The sequence below is a fragment of the Trichoderma breve genome, chromosome 1 (assembly GCF_028502605.1).
Source record: "Trichoderma breve strain T069 chromosome 1, whole genome shotgun sequence".
NCBI classification, from domain to species: domain Eukaryota; kingdom Fungi; phylum Ascomycota; class Sordariomycetes; order Hypocreales; family Hypocreaceae; genus Trichoderma; species Trichoderma breve.
The window spans coordinates 3,755,926-3,779,206 of record NC_079232.1 but is presented as its reverse complement, the minus strand read 5'-3'; the positions used below and the strand labels follow the sequence as shown (position 1 = coordinate 3,779,206).

At 51.0% G+C, this 23,281-nt stretch overlaps 8 protein-coding genes across 8 annotated transcripts; 2 read left to right on the top strand and 6 right to left on the bottom strand.

Annotated features, from left to right (window-relative positions):
- Positions 1-143: 143 nt before the first annotated feature.
- T069G_01141 (lyase domain-containing protein) lies at positions 144-1,843 on the bottom strand (the record flags this gene model as incomplete). Its single annotated transcript, XM_056168351.1, has 5 exons — positions 144-665; positions 720-1,128; positions 1,205-1,398; positions 1,489-1,706; positions 1,786-1,843. The coding sequence occupies 5 exons, from the start codon at positions 1,841-1,843 to the stop codon at positions 144-146; spliced, it is 1,401 nt and encodes a 466-aa protein (XP_056033667.1).
- A 2,537-nt stretch (positions 1,844-4,380) lies between these two features.
- On the top strand, positions 4,381-5,931 carry T069G_01140 (uncharacterized protein; the record flags this gene model as incomplete). Its single annotated transcript, XM_056168350.1, has 2 exons — positions 4,381-5,320; positions 5,369-5,931. The coding sequence occupies 2 exons, from the start codon at positions 4,381-4,383 to the stop codon at positions 5,929-5,931; spliced, it is 1,503 nt and encodes a 500-aa protein (XP_056033666.1).
- A 422-nt stretch (positions 5,932-6,353) lies between these two features.
- Positions 6,354-7,387, bottom strand: T069G_01139 (inositol monophosphatase family domain-containing protein; the record flags this gene model as incomplete). The annotated part of the gene is made up of 2 exons (XM_056168349.1): positions 6,354-7,165; positions 7,240-7,387. The coding sequence occupies 2 exons, from the start codon at positions 7,385-7,387 to the stop codon at positions 6,354-6,356; spliced, it is 960 nt and encodes a 319-aa protein (XP_056033665.1).
- Positions 7,388-9,177: 1,790 nt separating this feature from the next.
- T069G_01138 (uncharacterized protein) lies at positions 9,178-9,873 on the top strand (the record flags this gene model as incomplete). The annotated part of the gene is made up of 1 exon (XM_056168348.1): positions 9,178-9,873. One exon carries the CDS (start codon positions 9,178-9,180, stop codon positions 9,871-9,873), a length of 696 nt encoding a protein of 231 aa, XP_056033664.1.
- Positions 9,874-10,244: 371 nt separating this feature from the next.
- On the bottom strand, positions 10,245-12,125 carry T069G_01137 (sugar transporter domain-containing protein; the record flags this gene model as incomplete). Its single annotated transcript, XM_056168347.1, has 5 exons — positions 10,245-10,778; positions 10,856-11,261; positions 11,342-11,430; positions 11,491-11,594; positions 11,654-12,125. 5 exons carry the CDS (start codon positions 12,123-12,125, stop codon positions 10,245-10,247), a joined length of 1,605 nt encoding a protein of 534 aa, XP_056033663.1.
- A 985-nt stretch (positions 12,126-13,110) lies between these two features.
- On the bottom strand, positions 13,111-13,860 carry T069G_01136 (uncharacterized protein; the record flags this gene model as incomplete). The annotated part of the gene is made up of 1 exon (XM_056168346.1): positions 13,111-13,860. The coding sequence occupies one exon, from the start codon at positions 13,858-13,860 to the stop codon at positions 13,111-13,113; it is 750 nt and encodes a 249-aa protein (XP_056033662.1).
- A 1,590-nt stretch (positions 13,861-15,450) lies between these two features.
- T069G_01135 (BRO1-like domain-containing protein) lies at positions 15,451-18,672 on the bottom strand (the record flags this gene model as incomplete). Its single annotated transcript, XM_056168345.1, has 4 exons — positions 15,451-16,554; positions 16,624-17,775; positions 17,885-18,314; positions 18,395-18,672. The coding sequence occupies 4 exons, from the start codon at positions 18,670-18,672 to the stop codon at positions 15,451-15,453; spliced, it is 2,964 nt and encodes a 987-aa protein (XP_056033661.1).
- A 1,978-nt stretch (positions 18,673-20,650) lies between these two features.
- Positions 20,651-23,254, bottom strand: T069G_01134 (phospholipase D active site motif domain-containing protein; the record flags this gene model as incomplete). The annotated part of the gene is made up of 2 exons (XM_056168344.1): positions 20,651-20,865; positions 20,929-23,254. The coding sequence occupies 2 exons, from the start codon at positions 23,252-23,254 to the stop codon at positions 20,651-20,653; spliced, it is 2,541 nt and encodes an 846-aa protein (XP_056033660.1).
- Between the last annotated feature and the right edge of the window lie 27 nt (positions 23,255-23,281).

Below are 23,281 nucleotides of genomic sequence, written 5' to 3'. Positions count from 1 at the left end.
GGGACGATTACCCACTCGCGATTATACGATAGAAACCGGCACGGATTATATAGGAGTAGTGGCATGGAGTGTACATGTATCTGGGGGCTGATGTTATCAGTATGGGTTAGAGACACTGCGTTCCCTGCGCAAGTAATTAACTCTTAACCTAACATGGCCCTAAGGACCTTGATCTGCTCTAGAATACTTGATCGGCTGGTGCCGCCCCTGGCCGATTTCGCTTCAACACTTGACTCATACTTGAATATCTCCTTGATATCATCCGGGAATCGGCTATCAATAGCCTTTAGTTGCTCGAGCGTAAGCTCGTTCATCGGGATGCCCAGCTCCTCGCTCTTTGCTACACATCGTCCAGCGATATGATGTGTCTCGCGGAATGGCACGCCGAGTTTTGTAAGTCGCTCAGCTACATCTGTAGCAAGCATAAAGGGGTCCAATGCAGCCAGCATCCGCTCTGGCCGAATGGTGAGTGTGGAAAGGATGCCGTTTGCAATCTGTATACTATCGGAGATAGTTTTGACGTGATCCAGCATGGGTTCCCAACTCTCCTGTAGGTCTTTGTTGTATGTGCTCGGCAATCCTTTTTGGGTCATCATGAATCCACTCATGTGGCCAAAAGCTCGGCCGGCCTTGCCTCGTAATAACTCGAGACCATCTGGGTTGTGCTAGCATAAGTTTGTTAGCGAAGAAACCACAATAGTATATGGATTTCTTCAAACCTTTTGTGGCATCAGCGATGAACCCGTAGAATAGGCGTCGGCAATATAGATAAAGCCAAATTCTTGGGTACTGTAGATGATGAGATCTTCGGCCCATCGCGAAATATGTTGCATAAATAGACTGCCCCATTGAAGGAATTCAGTCACGAAGTCTCGATCAGAAACAGCATTCATAGAGTTCCAGAGGATACCGTCAAAACCGAGCTCTTCAGCCATCATCTCGCGATCAATGTTAAAGACATTACCAGCAAGAGCACCACAACCAAGAGGGCTCTTGTTAACCCTCTTCAGACACTCTCGGAGTCGCTCGACATCATTCATAAAGGCGAAGCCAAATGACATCAACCATTGCGAGAACCTGATGGGCTGGGCACGTTGTAGGTGTGTATACCCAGGCATAAGGTAGTCGCTAAAATAAAAGAGTCAGAAGGGATACGCTCGCTTGGTCAAAGGAGGCAGGGAGGGTTGTTGTTAAGCTGACGTACATTTCAGACTCAGCACGGCCGGTAATCACCTTAACCAAGGCAACAAGCTGGCTGTCAATCTCACGAATCCGTTCGCGTAACCACATACGCATATCGCAGACCACCTGCTCGTTTCGGCTGCGACCTGTATGTAATTTGCCGGCAATGTTTTTGCCAATGATTTCGCCAAGTCGACGCTCGTTGGCGGTATGAATCTAGATGTTAGATCTATTGTGTTAGCTATAATCATGAATTGGTCAAGTAGTCAACCTAGAAGGGGTGAAGTATAATAGTATCTTACTCACATCCTCATCATTAGACTTGATAACAAAGTGACCCCCCTCCCACTCTTTCAGGACCTCATGTAAACCCCGCTCGATTTCAACAAAATCGTCATTGGAAATGATGCCAGACTTTGCATTGGCGCGGGCAAAGGCGATGCTTCCGAGAATATCTTCTTTGTACAGGCGCGAATCGTAGGAAATGCTGGCATTGTATTGATGCATGAGGGGATCGATGCCGCCTGTGATTGATCCGCGAGGTTAGCATACATACATGGAACCCAGGAGCTTTTCAATTGCCCCGCCAATGCCATGACGAACCAGTGAATCGTCCACCCCAGAGCATGCCCTCGCTGGGCGCATTGCCAGGAGCCGCCATGATGACCACGATTATTGAATATCGTAGGTATGCCGATTGAAGTTGCTGCGCGCTTCCAAGATATCGATGTACAGTCAATTGGCGTGGAGGGGTGCAATAGTCATACGGGAAAACTTTGGAGGGGCCGAAGCTATGGAGGGGCCGAGACCGGCAAGCAGTATTAAGTAAGTCGAAGTACCTAACCCTTGCTGGTCACGTGATGTGTCAAGTAAAGAGGTGACCGCAAAATGAATATGTGCATACCAGTACCTACGTGAGGAGAATAAGAGCACTGCTCTACATGAGTTTAGAGTGATAAGCGTGTGCGGATCGTTTGATTCTGTGTGTTGGTCATTTGTCGATTCCCTTCTTTTTTCTTTGCAAACCGCTCTGTTTACTGACCTATCTAGTCTACATGTACATGTCATTTAAACTCAGCTTATTTGATCAGGGCCGCCCAGATTGATCAAGTTCATCCGGTTCGACCGCAGTCAGCTAGTTGGATCAAGTTCATCCCGTTCCGATCAAGGTTTCCTGGCAAGTGGTCTGCAAAGGAACCGAGACTGGAGGAATGATTAGCACACAAAAACACTCCACGCGTACAAGCTACAGGGTATGCTAAAGTGCTCAGTCTGCAAGCAAGCTGCAGTCGTTATGCTCCAACCATGGCTGCAACTCATTGGCAACGGCCGTAACTCGGCCCACCGAAGCAGTGGAAACCCAGGATGGAGCAAGCCGGTTTGCTGGTCGCGGTGGAGCGGCCCACGGAAGAGGGAAGAAGACGAAGACACACGCGAAAAGAAAATGCCTCTCTGCAGTTGGCCTAGTACTGGATTCAGCTCATGCCATACTCTGCCAAGACGGAATGGCGAAAACGACGTCATTGTCCATGCCATAGCAATCATGTCATGACCCATCGTCGATGCTGTAGATCGTCGATGGAACGAGGCCGCCAGGGATCAATACGATACCAACAACGTGACACCCAAATTCACCCACCACGTCATCTCTCTCGATCCCCTGCAAAGAGAGAGAAAATAGCACAGCCCAAACAAAAAACGCCACAGCGGCTGCCCGGCATCCCCCCGGTTCACTCGTGGGCGCTAACACTCACTGACAGATGCCTGTACGAGTCTGTCTCTCGCCCGTCTTAGATGCAAGATGCCGCCTTGTGTGTACGAGTATCCCAAACATAGTGAACACCGAGCATAATAGTCTACCATCTAGGCACAGCATAACTCTCATCCTCGCTGTCATCACAAGGCCACTCAGCTCAACTAGCAGAGAAAAATACTCCGAAAGACCAACCACCGCAGACCTCAGTACTCCATACAAATGCCCCCTCGTGACCTCGTGTTCACCAAAAGGGCAGTCAAGCATCGTATTCCATTTAGCCGCCAGCACCAAACAAGTTGCATGGCCACCTAAAAACGCTGGCATCTAGGCCTATACTGCTACTATTTACTATCAAGTAAACACAACCCTATCTCGACAAAGGCTGTCAACGTTGGAATTCTCATCTTTGTACATACCGTCCTTGCTACATTACCATCCTTCCGGCTCTTCGGAATCCCGCGCTGTGGCTCCCGCTAACGCACAAAGAAAAAGTCCAAAGGCTCGGGGGCCACAGGCTTTTTTAGCCGTACCTGCATGGAGACACTAACTATTCGAGTTAGTAGCCTCCATCGTGCTGTCACTGCTTGTGCTTGTGATTCTCCCAAGTTTGCACGCCATTAGAAACCTCTTGCTGTTGGCGATGATGACATATCTTGCGTTGGGAAGGGAAGGCGTACGAATTAATATTCTTAAAGAATAAATGAAAAATAAAAATAAAAGGGAGAGAGAGAAAGAGAGAAAGAAAAGAAAAACGGAATTGAAGAAACCTGTGACGCTTGAACCCCTGTGGCTTGATTTAGAGCAACTAGAGACGATCGACGTACGTAGGCTTTTGAGAAAAATCGAGCAATGGAGCAATGGAGCACCACACAAAGACGGAGACGAGCTGACGAAAGAAGAAAAGTTGAAAAGAAACAAGAGGCGGTGGTGTGGCAACGTGGTGGTGCCAGCTGGAGTGGGTGCATTTGTGCATCGGTGCCTTGCTTTTTTCGGCATCCACGCCAGAATCTCGTATCCCAACTCCAGTCAACTCCGCTCTCCCGCTGGCTGACGTTGTTCTCTGGCTTTCCTTTTCAAGGCTGGCTTCTCCTTTTTTTTCTTTTTTTTTCTTTCCCGCTCTTTTTCTTCTTCTTATACCATCTCATCCTTCGTTGTTTCTTGGTCTCTCCATCCCCTCGTGGCTGCTGACCTCGTCCCTTCGCTTTTGACCTGTGATATAGCAACGAGTAACATCGTCAAGCTATATTCTTGCAAGGACATTCGCTTGTTTCTGCCTCGGCTTCCATCTCGTTCGCTTTTTTGGGAACCGACGACGCCTGATATCGCCACCTCAAACTCCGGGTTTCCGTCTCGTTTAATCCGGATCTCCCGCCGTATAGAGAGGAATCAGAAAGCATATATTATCGACTTGAGATATTTTACTGGATTTGAGTAAAAGAAAAATGCCTTCTTCATCCACTCTTCTCACTCTGGCTACGGCCATTTCGGCCGTCAACGCCGCTTACCAGGGCTTCAACTACGGCTCGACCTTTACCAACGGTGCGCCCAAGGCCCAGACTGATTTCGAGGCCGAGTTCAAGACCGCTGCTGGTCTCGATGGCACTGATGGCGCCTTCACCAGTGCCCGTCTGTACACCATGATCCAGGGCGGCACTCCCAACTCGCCAATTTCTGCTATTCCCGCTGCCATCAACACAAAGACCAGCCTGCTCTTTGGTCTGTGGGCGTCTGGCGGTGATGCTGCCTTTGCCAACGAGATTGCTGCTCTCAAGGCCACCATTAGCCAGTACTGCGGCAAGCTTGACGGCCTTGTTGCTGGTATCTCCATTGGTAGCGAGGATCTGTACCGAATCACTCCCACTGGTGTTGCCTCCAATGCCGGCCCTGGAGCTCAGCCCGGAACTCTGGTCAACTACATCAACCAGGTCCGCGACACCATCAAGGGCTCTTGTTTGTCTGACGTCCCCATCGGCCACGTCGATACTTGGAACGCCTGGGTGCTGGACTCGAACAAGCCCGTCGTCGATGCCGTTGACTGGCTCGGCATGGACACATACCCTTACTATGAGAACACCAATGCCAACAGCATTTCCAACGCCAAGTCCCTGTATGAGGCCGCTCTGCAAAAGATCCAGAACGCCGGCCCCGGCAAGGAGGTCTGGGTCACTGAGACTGGCTGGCCCGTCAACGGCGTGAGCTCTGGTGCTGCCATTGCCTCTACGGCCAACGCCCGTAGCTACTGGGAGCAAGTTGGCTGCCCCAACTTTGGCAAGACCAACGTCTGGTGGTACACCCTCCAGGATGCCGCTCCCGACGCTCCCAACCCCAGCTTTGGCCTCATCGGCAGCACGCTGACCGAGACGCCCCTGTTCGATCTTTCTTGTAAGAACGTCGATACCAACCCAGGCAACCCGGCTTCGTCTTCTGCAGCCTCTAGCAAGCCCGCTACTTCCTCTGCTGCTGCTTCGTCCACCAAGGTTACTACTCCCGCTACCACTCCCACCTCCGAGTCCAGCTCCAGCTCCAGCTCCAGCTCCACCCCTGTCTCTTCAACTACTAACTCAGAGCCTCAGTCTACCAGCTCCGACTCTCAGTCTACTAGCTCCTCCGACTCTCAGACCACCACCACCGACTCTGGCTCTCAGTCGACGACTACTGCTGCTCCCCCGCCGCAGTCTACTACCTCGGAAGAGCAGCAGACCACGACCTCGGAGGCTCAAACTACTGGTTCCTCGGGCTCTCAGACCTCTGCTTCTGAGCAGCAGCCCACTGGCGGTGCTTCAGTCACTTCCGCCCCTGCTACCACCCTTTCTACTTCTGTCCCCTTCCCCAGTTCTAACGTCACTGTGACCACTGGTACTGGAGGCTCTCCCACTGGTCCTGGATCAAGCGCCACTGCTTCCTCGACTAATGTTCCTGGAAGCAATGGCAACAAGCTGAGCTCTTTCGGAGCTGCCGCTGCCGCTATTGCTGTCGCCGCTTTTGCTCTGTAAAAAGACAAACAAAACAGTTTGAATTCTTTGGTGTAAAATATGGGCTCTTTCGATGAATTAGGAGCAAAAGAGCGCCGATTTGATTGGTCTTGAGGAGATGCATATATTGTGGGAGAAATGATGTCTTTAATGAGTTTTGATGCCTTTTTGGTACATCTACCTAGAGAGTCCTCGGTAGAATGGTTGTTTGGTTTCTTTTTAATGTCTTGCATGTCTTGTTTGGATGATATCCTATAGACTGCTTAATGAAGGGCATTGGATTTTTGGATAAAGGGGGTTAACGGATCACAAGGATGAATGAACACGCTCCTTTTATGATGGATGATATAAAGATCAGGATTGAAATATATGATAATATTATTTATATACTTGAATACTTGCACATGATGGACTATCACAACTATGAAAGTAGAACGCAGCCATCAAGGAGGCCCATACGTCGAGCGGTCATCGCCAATTACGTCCCAAAACTCCTCCACAAACTCCCTCTGCCCTGCCGTAGCCGGCCTCACAGCGAGATACCTCCGATTGTCGACGGGAGGATTCCAGCCCCCGGGATGCCCATCGACCATGACACCGCCCGCCTCGACGAGGACGCACCAAGCGGCGGCAACGTCCCAGGCCCAGGAGCCGCACTCCCAGAAGGCGTCCTGCTGGCCGGCGGCGACGCGGCAAATTGCGATGGCGGCGGAGCCGGAGCAGCGCAGGGAGTTCACGAAGCGGCCGCCGTCGGAGGCGGTGCGGAGGAGGGTGGTGAAGACTTTGAGGTTGAGGGCGAAGTTGGGGCCTTGACGGTCTGAGCCGAACTCGATGGCGATGCAGGCGGGGGAGAGGCCTAAGAGGGAAGATTTGGGAGAGAGCTGATTTTCAAAGCTAGAGATGTCATTGTTGTTGGTAGTGGTGGTGTTGATGATGTTGCTGGCTTGTGTGGTGTGATATGCGCCGTGGCCTTTGATGGCGGACCAGAGCTCGTCGCGAAAGGGGTTGTAGACGACGCCTACAGTGGGAACTTTGTTCACGACGAGGGCGATGGAGACGGCGACGTCGGGGAAGCCGTGGACGAAGTTGGATGTGCCGTCGATGGGGTCGACGATGAAGGTTGGATCGTCGGTGATGGTTTGGCCGGGATGGTACGTCTCTTCGCCGATGAAGGCGAAGGAAGGGTAGTGGGAGGCGAGGTCTGTGCGGATGAGGGACTCGACTGCTTTGTCTGTTTGGGTGACTATGTCGGCGGCTGTGAAAAGCAGATTCGTTTTATGGGTTAGTGGTGTTTAGTGAAAGGACAAAGTGGATGGTGAGTGGACGGACTGTTTTTCTTGGAAGAGGTTGTGAGGGGTGTTGGGTTGGCGGAGAGGATAATGGTGCCGGCTTCTTTGGCGATGGCTATGAGGCGGCTACGGAGAGTTTGGAGGTCTTGTAATGTCAAATTACTGCTTGAATTTGTAGTGGACTCCATTTTGGATCGATTGGCATTGGATCTTGTGCCTGAAGCAGAGAACTAGGACGAGGAGAGGGAGTAAAGGGGCGTGTTTTGAGCATCATATACACATTTCGAGTGGATTCCATTTTAACCATTTTCTGTGTTTTTGTCATACAGATTGATATAAATCTCCAGAATAATGAACACTTGGTTTTCTCACAAAAGATGAATCTTAACATTGACATTCAGCCGTGTAAGTAAGGCCATCAAGGTTCGTCGGCAGCAGATAAGCCCCGTCCTCGGCTAGAGATAAGGCGCCATTCTTGCCCGAAACGGCAGTGGGAATCGTTCCATCTCGCTAGCAAGTTGCAACGCCTAAATCAAGCACGTTTTTGACTCGCGTTTCCCCCAGGAAGCTTCCCCTCACCGTCTCATCGGGGCCCCTCCTTCCTCAGAACGTGCAGAATGGCTTCAGGCAAGTGCTGACCAGGCTAATTGCCCAATTGCCCCCTCCCCCAAATGTACAGCCCCACGTGATTGTACCTACTTACACAGGTAGCAATACCCGTATACAGCTACAGTTTCTCCCTCTGCTAAGCCGGAGATGGACTTCAGTATGTAATCCAAACCTCGCTTTATCCCCTTCCTACATACCTATTCCAGTCACCGAGATTCCTCCCGCTTCAGATGCATCGTGAGGCCGGATCGGAGCCGGATCCGCTATTATGCAGACCCTAGAGCCAAGGAGCTCCGGAGCGCAGCAGCAGCCCTATCGGGGCCGAGTCCGGAGCGGCTGCCTCACCTGCCGGTCGAGAAAAGTCAAATGTGACGAGCTCCGGCCCGTCTGTCATAATTGCACGAGGCTGAAGCGGCGCTGCGTATATAAGCCGAGGAAGAATCAGCAGGCCAGCGGCGCGGCACCTCAGACCCCGGAGCAGCTCACACCGGACGGATCTGCCGATATCACAGCTACTACTCCCGGTTTGGGGCAGACTGCAGAAGTGGAACTGGCCTCACAACAGTATCCAAGTCCGTTGTCTGAAGGAAAGGAAGTTGGATTTATACAGGGGATCTCGCTTGATGGCGAGTTCAGCATTGCGGATGGCGCCGCAACGAATCCGTTTCAATCGCCTGATAGCTCCATCGTGGATATTACCGCTCGTCTGGAGAAGGCGTTGCGGCAAGATGCCATATCCGGCGCCACAGATGATGCTGAGTTCGAGCCAGCTTCACCAACAACATTGATATCCCGTGATATAGAGCTCACAACCACCATCGATGTTTTAGCTATTCGCGAGGTGCCTCTGCAGCCGTCGGTGTCATTCTTCGTTGAGAGCGTCGATTGCCCCGCCATTACTCCCTTTGATGCCGTCAATTGGCGGCGCATGAAGGCTCAAGTTGCCGAAGTTGGCATACGCAATGATGCCGTGGCCGAGGCGATTGTAGCTCTTGCTACGCTTTACAAGGGGCAGATATATGGTCTGCCACTGTCTAAGGCTATGTACCTCTATCAGTCTGCCAGGTCGAGATACGAAGAGCTCTTGGCCGATAGTTACCAAGATTTTGACGTCGTCTTGATCACAGTGTTTCTTTTGTCTTTATTCGACATTGTACAGTATTACGAAACGGTCCCTCTCCTCAGAGAGCCAGGCGAGGTGTTTCTCACGGGGCTAAGGGCGTGGACGCAAGACCAACTTCCATCAAGCCCGCTTGCAATTAGAATTGTAGCTTGGCTGAGGCTACTTCATACAACAACAATTCGCGGTGGAGGTACGGGACTTGTCTCAGATGATGTTTATGAACTCTTCTCCAGTTGCGGCGAGAGCATGCCCAACATTGCTGCGCCATTGAACGACCCTCCAGATACTTCGACACATATATATGAGATGCTCACAACTCCAATATTCGACTTTTATTTCCGGCTTCAGATGATATCTGGTGAAATTGCGCAAATGACCCATTACCACCGCTCACGCACCACTGGCGTGGACCAAAAAGATGTCGTCGAACAAATGTCACACGTCAGTGCTCGACTGCACACTCTTTGGGGCAATCGTTGTGCCACCCAGCGCCAAACCCCCGAGGACCTGCGTGCTCACCTTGCACCAAAGGTTGCTGACCCTATCATTGCACTGGTCGGAATGGCCAATGCGGCGTACCATGCGGAGTTTATCGAAATCGGTCGCGTCTTAGGAGATCCCATTTCCAAATCTGCAGAGTCCAGACAAGCGATGCACCATCTACGAGAAATCGTTGACGGAGATTGGAATGCTCAGGAGGGAGGCGTTTTGAAGACGGGCTATCTCCGTCCATTGTTCTTATACGCCATTGAATGCATGGACAAAGAGGAGAATCAGTGGGCTGTGGAACGGCTAGAGAAGATCAAGAATCCCATCTGCCGGAGCGACTTTTTCGCTGCGTTTGGCAGAGAGCTGTCAGAGGCACAGCTGAGAAAGGAGAGGAGGGTTACGTCCAAGTTTTTCTGTATGTGGTATTTTGGGGTGCCACCTCCGTTTCTGTGAGGACGTGGCGTGGAGTGATGGGTTCTTGAGCAAAAATGAAATTTCAAGGTGCAAATATCAGGTTGCAGGGCTAATGGGAAATATCGGAATGCGAAATCTATGTGTTTAGCTGGGTAATGGGCACTTGACATAAGTGGGAGGCGTTGGTGGACAGAGGAATAGTAGCTATTTTCAATACTTATCATTCATTGTGTACTTAGGTATGTGCACTGATACACGCAACTATCTAATTGATACAAAGATCGGAAAATAGTTTCTGTTTAGAGGAAGTTCAAGGATCATCATTGATTTATTCACTACCTATTCACCGTTTTATATATGTCCCATCATGCTCTGCCATCATTCAATCCTTATTTTTCTGTCGAGTCACCTTAAATCTTCTTCTCGTCATCGCCGTAAATAGCCTCGGTCAAATCAACCGGCGTCTTGGAAAAGTGTCGAGGCGGAACTCTTCTCTCAAACAGAATATCCAACTCAGCCGTCGTCCGATCCTTGGGCTCAGGAACGCAGAAGTAAGTGAAAATAATGGAAATAAGACAACCACCAGCCCAAAACAAGCCCGTCTTAGCACCCCAGTTCCAAGCAGTGGGATTGAGCTGGTACGGAGTGAGAACACCGGCGATGATGGTAGTAACAGCGTATGTCCAGCGAGCGAGAACGACGGACTTGCTGCGGAGCAGAGAAGAGGGGATCTCGGAGCAGAGCGTGTTGGTCAGGGGTCCGATGGAGCAATTGTAGAGGAACGAGGAGACGATGAGGAGGGAGCCGATTGTCCAGGCGAAGGCGGGCGTGGGGGATTTGGATTGCGGGACGCCGAGGGCGCCGACGAGGATCATGATGATGAACATGAGGACGAGACTCCAGAAGTAGATTGTGCGGCGGCCGAAGAGGGGGAGCAGAACCCACTGTTGTTTTTGAAAGATTTTGGTTAATAATTATACGGTAAGATATAAGAGGGTGAGATAGGGGTAGTAGTTCTTACGGAAAAGAAGCCGCCGACAATGGCGACTGCAAAGCCTGCGATTGTCATGTTAAAGGCTTGCGTGGTGGGCAGACCGGCTTGTTGATAGAAATACGTCGAGTATCCGCGGAGAGGGTTACCATTAAGCGTCTGAATACAGTAAATACCGATAACAATGAGTGTTCGCCGAAGATTTGTCCCCTGGAAGCATGCGAGGTACGTCGTCTCGGCGTTGATTGAGCGCTCGCGCTCTGTGGTGACGACCATGAGGGCGATGTTCTTGTCAATGTCAAAGTTGACGTTCTTGTCAGACGTGAGACGCTTGACGACGGCTCTGGCGTCTTGGAGGCGGCCTTTGCGGACGAGCCACCAGGGGGATTCGGGGGCGAAGAAGATGGCGGGGATGAGGATGACGGGCCAGACCCATCTAGATGGGGGAGCGTGTTAGTGGTTTGTTTGAATGATGATGATGGAGGAGATGGGGTTGGGGTTTGGGGTTTGATTTACTGGACTGCGAATGGGATTCTGTAGGCCCAGTGGGTTGTCATGGGGAGGACGCCGCGGAGGATTCCGGTGGCGATGAGTTGACCAAAGGCCTTTTGAGATGTTAGCTTGAAATCTTTTGACATGTTTCTTGGGATTATTAGTGGTCATACCCAGCAAAAGTTGACATAGTTGGTGAGATAGGCACGAAGGCAAAGAGGCGATATTTCAAGAGCATAGACAACGGGGATTGTCTGAAACAGTCCAAGAGGGATACCTAGTGGCCATATAAGTGAGCAATTGACTCAATCCAACAAACAGGAATACGCTGCTTACCGAACAAGACTTGTCCAACTTCGAGAACAGCCAAACTGGGAGCAAAAAAAGTAATAAAGATGAGCCCAATAACACCCATCATGCCCGCAAGCATCGTCTTGCGAAACCCAAACTTCTCGCTCACATAACCCGCCAGCAAGAGCCCCAGCAACTGGCCCGCCGACGAACCATTGCTCAGGCCCGTCTGCCACGGCGCCGAGATCTGGTACGAGCCTGGCTTGACCTCTTGGCCAAAGGCCCTTTGGAAGGTCGGCTGGGCGAAGAGCGTGCCGATGAGCTTGGTGTCGTAGCCCTCCATGACGACGGCGGTGGACATGACGATGCTCCAGAAGACGCCGGTTGGGTAGAGCGAGAGGGCCTGGAAGAAGGTCAGGTCGTGTTCTTGGGTGTTGGCGTCTTGGGCGTCTGAGATGTCGTAGGCTTGTGGTTTGAGGGTTTCCACGGGGGGTTCTTCTTGAGATGGGCGGCCCATTGTGATGGAGAGGAGGAGGAGGATGATAACAAGAGACTGATGGAGTAATTCTAAGATTAAATCTTCCTGTTTTTCTCCTCTATATCTTTGCGATTGAGCAGATGAAGACAAGATTCAGGAAGAGCTAGAGATCCTGTGATGCTGTGCTGTCATTGTTGCAATTGGCATTCAGCGCCTCTTATAAGAATTCGTCTAATACCTCTCAACTCCCCATGTACACAAACAATGTAGTACAAATCACTGTAGTGCCAAAACACCAAAACAAGCGTTCAATGACACGAAGTAAGACGAAAACCTGGGGAAATAGAGTCTAGACCAGCGACCCTAGCAATGCTAATCCCAGCCTCTAATCCATGCCAATTGAATAGTCTGTGCTTCAGCAAGCCAGTCACAGCGGCAGATCTGACGGCGTGGTAAATCTCGTCACTACTTTAAACCAGGGAAATCCATATATTTCTGGAGAACAGAGAAACGATGCTCGGTATAATTGCCGAAGAGGCGAGTTGAGGCAGTTGTTGGAAGGGTGTCTTGCTTATCTGCAGGCGAGGCACTTATCTGGTGCCGAGCGGCCAAAGAGGATACGGTTAAGAAGCACGCCGGGGGGGCTATTTAGGCAAAGGGACTTTTGGGGGACTTGTTTTGTCTATGGTTTTAGAGTTGGCGGGTAAATTGTGTTGGTGGAAGCTAACATGACTCGGGGTCGTGTAAGACAATGTTGCAACTCTTTGGTGGTAGTTAACATGTGTTTTTTATGAGCTGGTTGTTGAAAACTATGGAACTGAGTTTCACCAAAGAGATGGGGAGTAAATTTAATGAGTGATGAGATAAACGGGGTGTTTATTTGGCTAAGGCAGACAATTGATACTTGGAGAGCTGTAGTTGAAATATGTATACCAGACGTGATCAGGTTTATGGGTACATTCAAAGAGCATATTAGATTCTATGTGTATATGCAACTATTTGTACAACAAGCAGCCTTCAACAACTATTTACTTTTTTCTCCAAGATAAAACAGCCTGTGAAAGGCATACATGTTCTCAAACGTGCAAAACTCCAGCGGCCCAAGGTCAAACTCTCGCTGCAGCGCCGGCAAATGCTGCGCAAACACCTCGTTCAGCGCATCCCGGTTCTCGCCATCAATGTGCCTCATCAGATACGCCATGGTGATGTGAAAGCCGTACGTCTCGTGGTTCGGCGCCCTGAAGCCCAAGGTATCACTGACTCTATCTCGCAGCCGTCGCAAGCGCTTCTCCTCTTCCGGGGTCGCTCCCTCAATCTCAAGCCCGATGCCAATAACAGCGGGATCAAAGCCCCGGACTCGCATCTTATATGGTGGTGCGAGCCCCTCCTTTTCCAGCTCCAGGCCGACTGCCCTCAGCTTCTTGGAGAATTCGCGGGTGCACTCGTCCAGGGGAAGCTTTTCCATGCCGGGGGGCCACATGCCGGGCTCGCATTCCGTGTCGCGGACGCCGTCGACGACGGTCATGTGCCATGAAGGCTTCGGCAGGAGATGGACGAGCTTTGAGAGCACGGGATGGGAACTGAGCGAGGCGTGGAGGGCGTTCATGCCGGGCTGGAGAGGAGAGTCGGCGGGAACATGGCAGACGGTGGTGTTTCCGGGGAAGCGCTGGACAACTCCGTCGGCTGAGAATTTCTCGGGGATGCCAATGGGATAGAGTGGCCGTTGAGGCGTGACGACAGTCGTGGTGACTGTTGATGTGGTGGTGGAGGACATTGTTGCTTATAAGCTGATGTGATGATGTGAAGCCAGTTGATCTGTGGCTAGCAGGGTTGAGAAACTTGGAAGAGATGAGAATGAATCGGATGTGGTTGTAAGAGGCATGTATCAATTGAGAGCGTAGTCACGTCACATCTTTGCAGTATTCCTGATAGTAATTCATGCCTTTATAAGAAGCACGTGGGATGCAAGATGACGATCAATGAATGTCTCCATTGAAATGCTCGTCGCTTCGAGATAAGCCCATCGCCTAGAGATAAGAGTTGGCTTGGAAATGTTCTCTTGGAGATGCGAAGCCGGCGTTTTCTTAGCGCCAGGCACGGGGTTTTGTAAGAGGCAGAATGACAGATCGGATATGCGGCTGCCACGTGCCAAAGTGATGACCTGATGATGCTGACAGATTGGAATGATTAACGTATTGTATACGAAGCTCTAATTAGCTGACCTATGGAGGACTGTTCAAGATTCTTGATACTAGAGAGAGAGGGCATTATATAGCATTCCTTCTCCTGTTTTTGGATCCCAACACTTGACCTTTCATGAAATATACATGAGTCTTTTAATTAAGAGAATTCAATAAAGCCTCTAGAGATGTCTCCTCACCAATTATTGTCTCAATAATTCTTTCCAGTTTAGTGATATCCCGAGGTACGATCTGAGAATTTCCAATTATCTCAAGGCGAGCTTCGCCATCTCCAAATCGTATTCTAGGGTTCTCATCAATGTTCTGCTGCTGGAATATTGAGCCAAATGTCGACCCCAGCAGGCCAGTCCGTACAGTTGCTCGACTATCTCGTCAAAACCCAAAGAATCCGCTTCCTCTCCATACCGACTAGCTGTGACTGTACGGATTCTAACAGCTCTATTCGAGTTCTGTAGGTCAACTTCACCATCCCATGCGCAAACGGCTGGCCCTCGGGGTTGTTCTTGAACAATTCGGGACCTTGTCATGGACAAGCTCTTCATCACGCATTGGAATGTCCTTGTTGAAGTCCCAAATCCAATTCAGGTCATGAGGGGTCATGGTGCTAATCTCCCAGAGCTTCTGCTGGGAGATTTGCACCATTGAGCTATTGCAATACGAATTTGAGCCGGGCCAGCAGTCGTCGTACCAGCCATGGTTCGATAACTCTAGAGTCACATTCGGCTGTAGCTTTGACGGCTTCTTTGCCTAGATCGACCGGCAGAACAAGGGCATACGCATTAAGCTACGATCTTTACGCATGTTCGTAAACGAAGATGAACTAGGCATACAATGGCAGCCACTATTAGTACTAGGAATTAAGTATCAAGACCATTGGTCCAGCCCGTTTGGAATTTCTCGCGTTGCCATCTATACCCAAGAATAGAGAATGAAAAGAGAGAAACATATTATTGATGCCATCAGCATACATACTTCTATCCTTTTGCCCGTCTCTTTTACACCCCTCTTCCCCTAGTCAGTTTCCGTCCTGCAGCATGACATTATCCTTCAAACTGCCCCTGTTTCTTCTGCGTGTTTTTTTAAACCAGGTATTCACATTATCATCCAACCAACTGCCACGGTATTCACTGCGCGAATAACACTGCCAACACCACCGTTGTTCGTTATTTCCATGCGTTCAGTCCTGCCCATGGATCATGTGTCTGCTGTGCTTGAGCTGACCGAGGCTGTGCGCTCTGGTTGGGATCATAGTCCTGCTGTCCGAAATGGATAGTTTGCTGAGGCCCCAGCGGAGGAGGTCCCGGGGGAGGAGGTGGTGGGACGAAGCCAGGAGGCACATATCCTTGAGGGGGCTGTTGCTGCTGCAGTGGCTGCTGATGTTGCGCAGGCAACGCTCCATATGTGTTGTAAGCCTGGTGCTGTCCGAAAGATGTCTGTGTTGGCGGCGGTGATTGAGGGCCTCTCATGACGTTCATACCAAAAGAGGTCTGGGTCGGAGGTGGTGATGTCGGACCAGGGTTTCTGCCGTATGTGCTCGGGTTATATACAGGTTGAGAAAATGTGCTTTGAGGAGGAGGGCTGGCGTAGCCAGGAAAGTTCTGCTGGTTTGGTGGCGGCGATGTAGGCATCTGGAATTGCCCCTGATAGCTATTGCTGCCGCTGCCCTGCCCATACCGAGAGGCCGAATTTTGTTTCTGCATCAGAGGTGCAGGTGTTGGCCTCTGCGAGGGAAGCTTGGGTGGTGCCGCTGGCTGCCCAGGTTCCATCGACATGCGCTCCATGAGGCCTCGTAGCCGCTCTCGCTCCAGCTCTGCCTGTTGCGTCTTGTTCGATGCTCGCTCTTGTTCGATTTGGTTGAGCAGTTGTGCACCCTCTGACCTCCGGTTGTTTACAAAAGTATCCACGTTCTTCTCAAGGCTCTCCACCGTCTCCCTCATCTCCGAATACCAATTCTTTGCGCTCTGCAAGCCAGCTTCCAGATCCAAGAATTCCTGATAGGCACGCTTATACTTGCCAATTGCTGATAGCCGCTGTCGCTGGATTGATTCATACTTGCTCTGCTCGGCCCGCACGCGCTTGTCCTGCAGTAAAGTGTTGAATGTGGCCGTGAGTTCCTTCATCAACGCCGATTGTTTGTGGTTGGCCTGGAGCAAACGATTCTGATGAGGCCTAAACTTTTCCAATTCCTGCTTGAAGAGCTGCTGCTCATAGTTTGCTATAGTCTTTTTGTTAAGGATGAGGACTTGTGAAATGTCGTCGGTGTGGATCTGTTTTCGTTTGTCATCAGTCTATTGTTCCAAACAACATTGGCGGTATTAATGAGACAATCTTCTTACCTTCTCCTTAAGATCTTTGAGGACCTGGTTCCTCTCTCTCTTGATGAGATTGAGTTTCTTGAGAATATCCTCGACCCTTGCAATCTGTTCCACGACCGACGGCCCAGATTCGTCAAAGTCGGCATCGAGCAGGTTAGGCTCGTTTCCGGATGGGCTGACGGCGTTGCTACCCCTCCCCTTGGCCTGAGAAACCGCCTTTGAGAAGAGCTGGTCAACTTGCCCGTTTGCGACGGCGTCTCGCATTTCATCGAACCAGGCTTCATTCTGGCGTAGCTTCGCTGCTAGCTGGCCGTCGCTCCTGCTAGCCTCTTCCAGAGCTTCTCGGTAATTGCGAATATCTCCCCGCAAGGTCGTTGTGAGGCGTGCGCTGGGCTGCTGGCTCCAGTCATTTTCGTACTTGGATCGCATCTTTTCACACACGCTCTCCTCCATATCCAGCTGCTTGGAGCTCTTGTCCAGAGTAGACACTATAGACTCCTTCTCGCTCCGTAAAAAGTCAAAGATGCTCACTGGGTTTTCGTGATTGGCTACGTCTTCACACCACTGCCGGAAGTCTTCGTCGGGAAGAATATCTTGATCGAAACCGCCCTTCAACACTTGCAACGCCCCCGGAAGTCGTAGATAATCCAGACTGGCTGCCATTTCGCCGTTTGCAGTGTCCACCTTTTCTGTCTCGGCCCGAACCAGCTTCGCCTTTTCTTCATCGTATAAGCTCGCAGATTCAGTCACCGCCATGGGCACAATCTTGGAGAACAGGTCGTGTCCGGTGATGCGCTGGATGTCCTGGCCTGCGTAGAGCTCAGATACGGGAATCGGCTTCGCGGCGGGTAGCTTGGCAATCTGGGGCAAGCTCGCTTCCGGGGGAACTGTCTGGTGGTAGATGTAATCATTGTCCTTGATAGCCTCTCGTAGCCGCTCCTGCACCGCGGAGCACTGTCGCTTTGTGATTTCTTGTAGATGGGTACTACAGTCAGCACCGAGATTGGCATTGGACGGAACAGTGCTGGGGAAGCTCTTTGCTAATCGGTCAGCTTCCTTGGCCAGGGCGTCAGCGACCTGGAGTCGTGATAGCGCCACACCATGTTGGCCACCCTCATCGTCTGCCATTGCCTGATAGTACTGCGCTATGGAGTTGAGAAGATTGGCTTTGATCTGTAATTATGCGATTTTGTCTCTTGGATTAGCCATCTCGTTGCATACTCGACTCAGAGAAGAATGCGGAATGCAGGGTAACTATTTCCCCCTCAATTGTGCAGCTTACCTGGACCATTGCCAGCCAGACTTTTTCAAATATGGCCTTTGTGACGTTTTCCTGCACGCCTTCAACGGCCTGCCCATAAAGATATCCCGCCTGCGATGCCAGTTTAGCCAGCAAGCCGGCCTTTTTCTGGTCCTTGACCTGCTTTTCCAAAAAGATCTCCTGCGCCTGAGCAAGCATGAGATGGATCAACGTCTTGACAGTCTCTCGGCTCAGGTCGAATGAAGGAGCATGTAGAAAGTTTTCGTTTATATATGTAAACATGCCGGCCGACGCTTGAAACGAGTGGTAGGCCACTTTGAGTGCGGAATCGTCTTCTCGGTTCTGTATGGCAGCGTGGCCGGAAAGAACAGCCGAGATGTTGAAGATGACGGACGCCTTTTCGAATGCGAGCGAGTACTGCGTTGTAGGCTTGTGGGTGAATGCGTCGAACCTGTTGAGCAGAATTGTTATTAGCATAGAATCTCTCAGATGGATGACGGATATCGAATATGTTGCAGCGTGGCGACTCACCATGTGAAGGAAATCTTAATGTGCTGCTCATCCACAGGGAAGCGTAGGTCCAGCAGCTCCAGCTGTCCATAGTACCGGTAGAGCATGTCCCTCCCGGTGATGCTCTCCTTGCCCGCACCTCGCATGTCCTGCCTCAGGCGGTTGAGCGTCGCGCACTCCTCGGCATATCGTTCGGGGTCATCGCCGTAGGTGTCGCGGATGTAGGACTTCAAGGGCGTGACCCAGTCGATCTCGTTGGTGGCCTTGGGCGGCGCGGCTATCATGGGGGACTGTGTCATCTTGTGCGACTGGCGGGAGACTCAATGGCCAAGGCTGAGACGGCCAGCAGGTCGCATGCGCGTCGGCGGCGCGGAGGACAGAGACGGCCAGCGGGATGCAGCAGTGCGGTGCGATGACAAAGCTTGACGAGAGGGATATTGAGATGCTGGTTGCTCGCAAGATGGGGAGAAGAGTACGAGTAGCGGCACAAGTGGCGGAGAGAACGAACGAGTGGGAGCTGTAAGCAGCGGTGCCGTTTGTATGCCCAGCTGGGTCGAAGTCGAAGGATCGAGCCCGAGGTCGAAGGCGAAGAGGCTTGCGTAGTAGCCTTGCGTGTCTCGAGCTGCGTGTGTTGTGTGGAGGCAACGTAAGATTAGTTCGTAGCTGCTACCTAAGCTTGGTGACACCTCTGCCTTTGTATCTCGTGGTCGTTGGATTTGGCTTCTGAAGCGGGGTCTCTGCTTGATAGCTGCGACAACGACAGAACACAGAGCAGTAATCGGATCGAGATGAATCGATGGAGATGTGCGTAATTGCTTGATGCACGGTGGACGAAATTAAAATCAAGGTTGCGAAAAAAGAAGAAAAGACAAAAAAGCTTAAAGCAACATACCAGGGCTTTTGGCATGGACGATTGGTGATTTGCCGGGCTGCTCTGGTGATGCCATTGACGGCTCAGGAATAGCCGCTGGATTGGGTTTGGGCAACCAACGTGGGGCTCGGCGCCTGTTAGGTACTGTTAGGTACTGCTGGACCGCTGTAATAAGAGCCACTGCGGGGCGCCTACAGCGGCTGGTGGCTGGCGGGGGGCCCCTGGACCAGCATGAATCAAGCATTTCTTGCAGGTTGCTGAAGACACCACATCGACGGGCCGACATGCACGGGATGGAGAGGCTGAAACAGAAAAAGAAGCATATTACTTATATATATATATATATATATATATATGGATGGCATGTTGTTGGATGCACTCTCGTAAACTGAGTTTGACGGGTCTGGGCGAGTTGCCGCTGTCAAATCCTGCCAACGAAACTTGGGCATCAAAGAAACAAGGGTTCAAATACAAGGATGTTACGAGTATAGCCTCAACTATGAAGATCCTAGACTCGACGATGGCAACAGCCAATCCAGCAATAGCGCCAGAGGATGCGCTATACTTTTACTTCTTCTTCTACCTCTTCCTCTTTGTCAACCTTTGATGCCGTCTCCCAAAGACACCAGCTGATATCTTCCTAGTACTACTCAGCTTCTTAATCTCCAGGGGCAGTTTCAACTTCGCCGTCTCCCCTCAACCTTCACCGACTCAACCTCATTCTCATCACACAACAACTGCATCAACTCTCACCTCCTGCCAAAACCAACCACTAACCAAAAACCAAGATCCATTCACATATCCGAAGAGGGGAAGCGAAATCACCCTCTGAGTCAACACCTTTCCTTTCCTTTCCATCACCCATATCAACCCTCATGTCACCCAAGCTTATGCGTGTGATTGACCATCTCGCCCCTACCATTGGCCACCACCGCGGCGCTTCCAGTCCACAAGCGCAACCCGCTAACTGTGTCCCAAATCTCGTGTCCTCTTGTTTTTCACGCCCATCGAGCTGTGACACAAACAGAGGCAAAAAAGGGCTTCTGCTGCTACTTTACTTACTTTAGGAGTTTCTCGCGTAGGGCTACGTTCGCTTGTCCCCCCTGCTTGATGCGACCGACTATGCGGCCGCGCTTCGGCAACGGAGTTTCTGGTAGATGCACGAGATTCGCAAGCATTGGTCGATGATGCATCGATGTGGCTGAAGCTACGGTTTAGGCGCCGCGGTGCATAAATTTCATGAATGGATGGATGGATGGATGGACGGTTAATCAATACATGTACCCATTCATTCATTACAGCTCCAGTCTTTTACTCATTAGGTATTCAAGTGCTTCCCTCTCAGCGGCCCTATTAAGGAAGAACAATGAAAAGAAAAGCAAAGACAACTCTTCACATATACGCAATCAAGTATACACACTCTCCGTCCACGAATTCACCTGGAGTCCCCGCTCCGCCATCTCTGCATCCTTCAAAAAGTCCATCGGCATCCACACCAGATGCCCCTTGATCTGCGCCAGCTTCTTCTTCGCCTCCTCGGGCGGCATGAACTGGTCGAAAATGTGCCCCGACTTGACGCCCCTAGGCGGCAAATATCGATCGTAATCGTCAAATGTTTTGACTAGCCCTTGTGGTTAGCTTGTGCTACTTACTCCTAAAAAAGATGTGGGAAGTGTGAACTTACTGTGGTCGTCTGGATCAGCGTGAAAGAGGTGGCGGAAGAGCTCCGTGTTCTTGTCTGCTCGACTTGTCCACAGATCCCACAACTCGTCACCCAGCGGATCCTCTACAAACTTCCAACTCTCATCATTATCGTAGACGTTATTCTCGGGCTCGACACTAGGGGGCTGGGCGTTGATATCGTCCTTGGCATCAAAGTCCTGAGGGGGCAAAAGACCGAGATGCTCTCGCCAAAGGAATCGTCTTAAGGTCGTCGCATGGTATCCTGCTTCAAACGGCCTTCCGTCCATCGTCGTTCTGACAATATTGGTGTCTTCCATGACAATACTCAGCTCGCTGTCGTGATTTCCCATCTGACTGCGATCGTTGAGGTTACTCGAGCCGCAAATCACGACTCGATCATCGGCAATCAGCAGCTTGGCATGCACGTAGAGCTCCTCCTGGATCCAGTTCTTGATTTCGGACTCTGGATCTGCCCATGGCTCGTCTTCTAAAGGTTCTTGGTCGGCCATGGCGTGGTGTGAGACAGAAGTCGACGTCTGGACCTCTTCCTTGGGCTTGGCCTTTTCAAAAATCTCCTTGGCTTGCAGTGCCTCGTTACGGCCTTTCTCCTTTTCACTTTCCTGTCCCATATGGTTGTCTCTCTCGTTTTCTATAGGATCAGACGTCCCGTGGATTCCCTCGCCCATAATCTCTTCGGCAAGAGCTCGCTGGACTTTCTGGTACTTGATGCCCGTCTTCTGCTCCGCTTCAGCTATGGCCGGAGTCTTATTCAAGCGGTCATATGATCTCAAGTTGAAGAAGAAGATGTGTTTGGTGGGGTCGACTCCCTGAGCCTTGACCTGCTCAAAGATGGAGTGCTCTCCTCGACATATTGACTTGTACTGGTAATCCATGATGGCTCTTGTGCCAGAGGCTGCATCGTCTCGAAGATCGCCTGCAAACCCCGGAACGGCAGGGATGATAATAATGACCCTGAACTTCCGGCCTTCTTTTCCTGCTCGAACCACAGCCTCAACAATGGCCGCGCCAATGGTATTGCGGATTGGGGATTGGTGCTCGCCGGTAGCAGTGATGAAGAATTGATTCTCAATATAGACGTAATGTTCCGCGGTAGCAATAACCTCTGCATATGCGTTTTGAATGGATCGATCTGTCAGGATTCCACTGGACCAGTCGGCGCTGGATCTGACGACCTGGGCATTAACAGTACCTCGACCGAGCAGATTCTTGGTGCTCAGAGGGTTCAGGGGGTGTCTGAGATAGTCACCCTGTGGATACTTTGGCCGTTGTACTCCGATCAAATCCTCGTCCTCACCTTCACGGCCCTCTAGTATAATCCAGTCGAATCTCTCGTCACGTTTATACTTGTCACGTTTGACAAAGTTCCACCGCAAAACGAAATGCTCGGCGATATCATATACACAAGGGCCGATGACGGCCATGGAGACGTCATGCCAGGGCATCCGGCCGTAATCTGCCTTGCTGAGTTCGTTGTCTTGCCAATCTTGGACCTTTTTGAAGTCCATGACTCGATTGTTGTTAAAGTCCTGACCGGGCCAAACCTCTGATTTCACCTCATCTGGGTGGATATCTGACAGCGGGTGATGGTGAGCATCCCATCGCCCAAAACAGAGATCGAGACCGCCGATGAAAGCAATCGCATAGTCGATGACGATGAACTTTTCGTGGTGAGCCCAGTACATTGTCATATCTGCTGCGTTTTCGAGCACATTGTGATCCGGATGCCGCATAATATTGATGTTGTTGTATCCTGGAGTGCCTTTCGGGCAGAGCGCTTGCAGGGCATGTTTGGTGTGTTCGGAATTGCATGTAAGCGCTGCTTCGACCTCTTTGTAAACAATGACATAGATCTTGACTCCCTGTTCTGCTTTTCTTTTCAGAATCTGGTCGAGCCTGTATTCTTGTTTCTGATGTGGAGGCCGTCTCAGGAAGAGCTCTGGCGAGAGCCACCAGTCTTCAATGTAGATTGTTTCTTTGGCCTGTTCCAAAGCGACGGATACCGCCCAGAAATAATCCCGTCCGTCCACATACCACTTGACAAGGTTTCCTTCGCGCTCGGGGAAGTATGACTGGAAACGGTGAGAGGCACAGATCTTGGTTCTCTTGTTATCGCAGCGAATCTCGTGCGCCTCGTCGTGTCGGTGGTCCCTGTTGAACAGGTTGCCAAACTTTCCAATCTGATGTTTCTTGTTTGATACAGCTACTTTGGCGTCTTTTAGCTTGGAATCATGGAGCTTGCCCTTCAAGTTGTCCATGAAGCCGTGGAAGCCATGTCCACTATGCTGTGCGGGCTTTGGGGCAGCCATCTCGATTGCTGAAAATGATGGAATAAA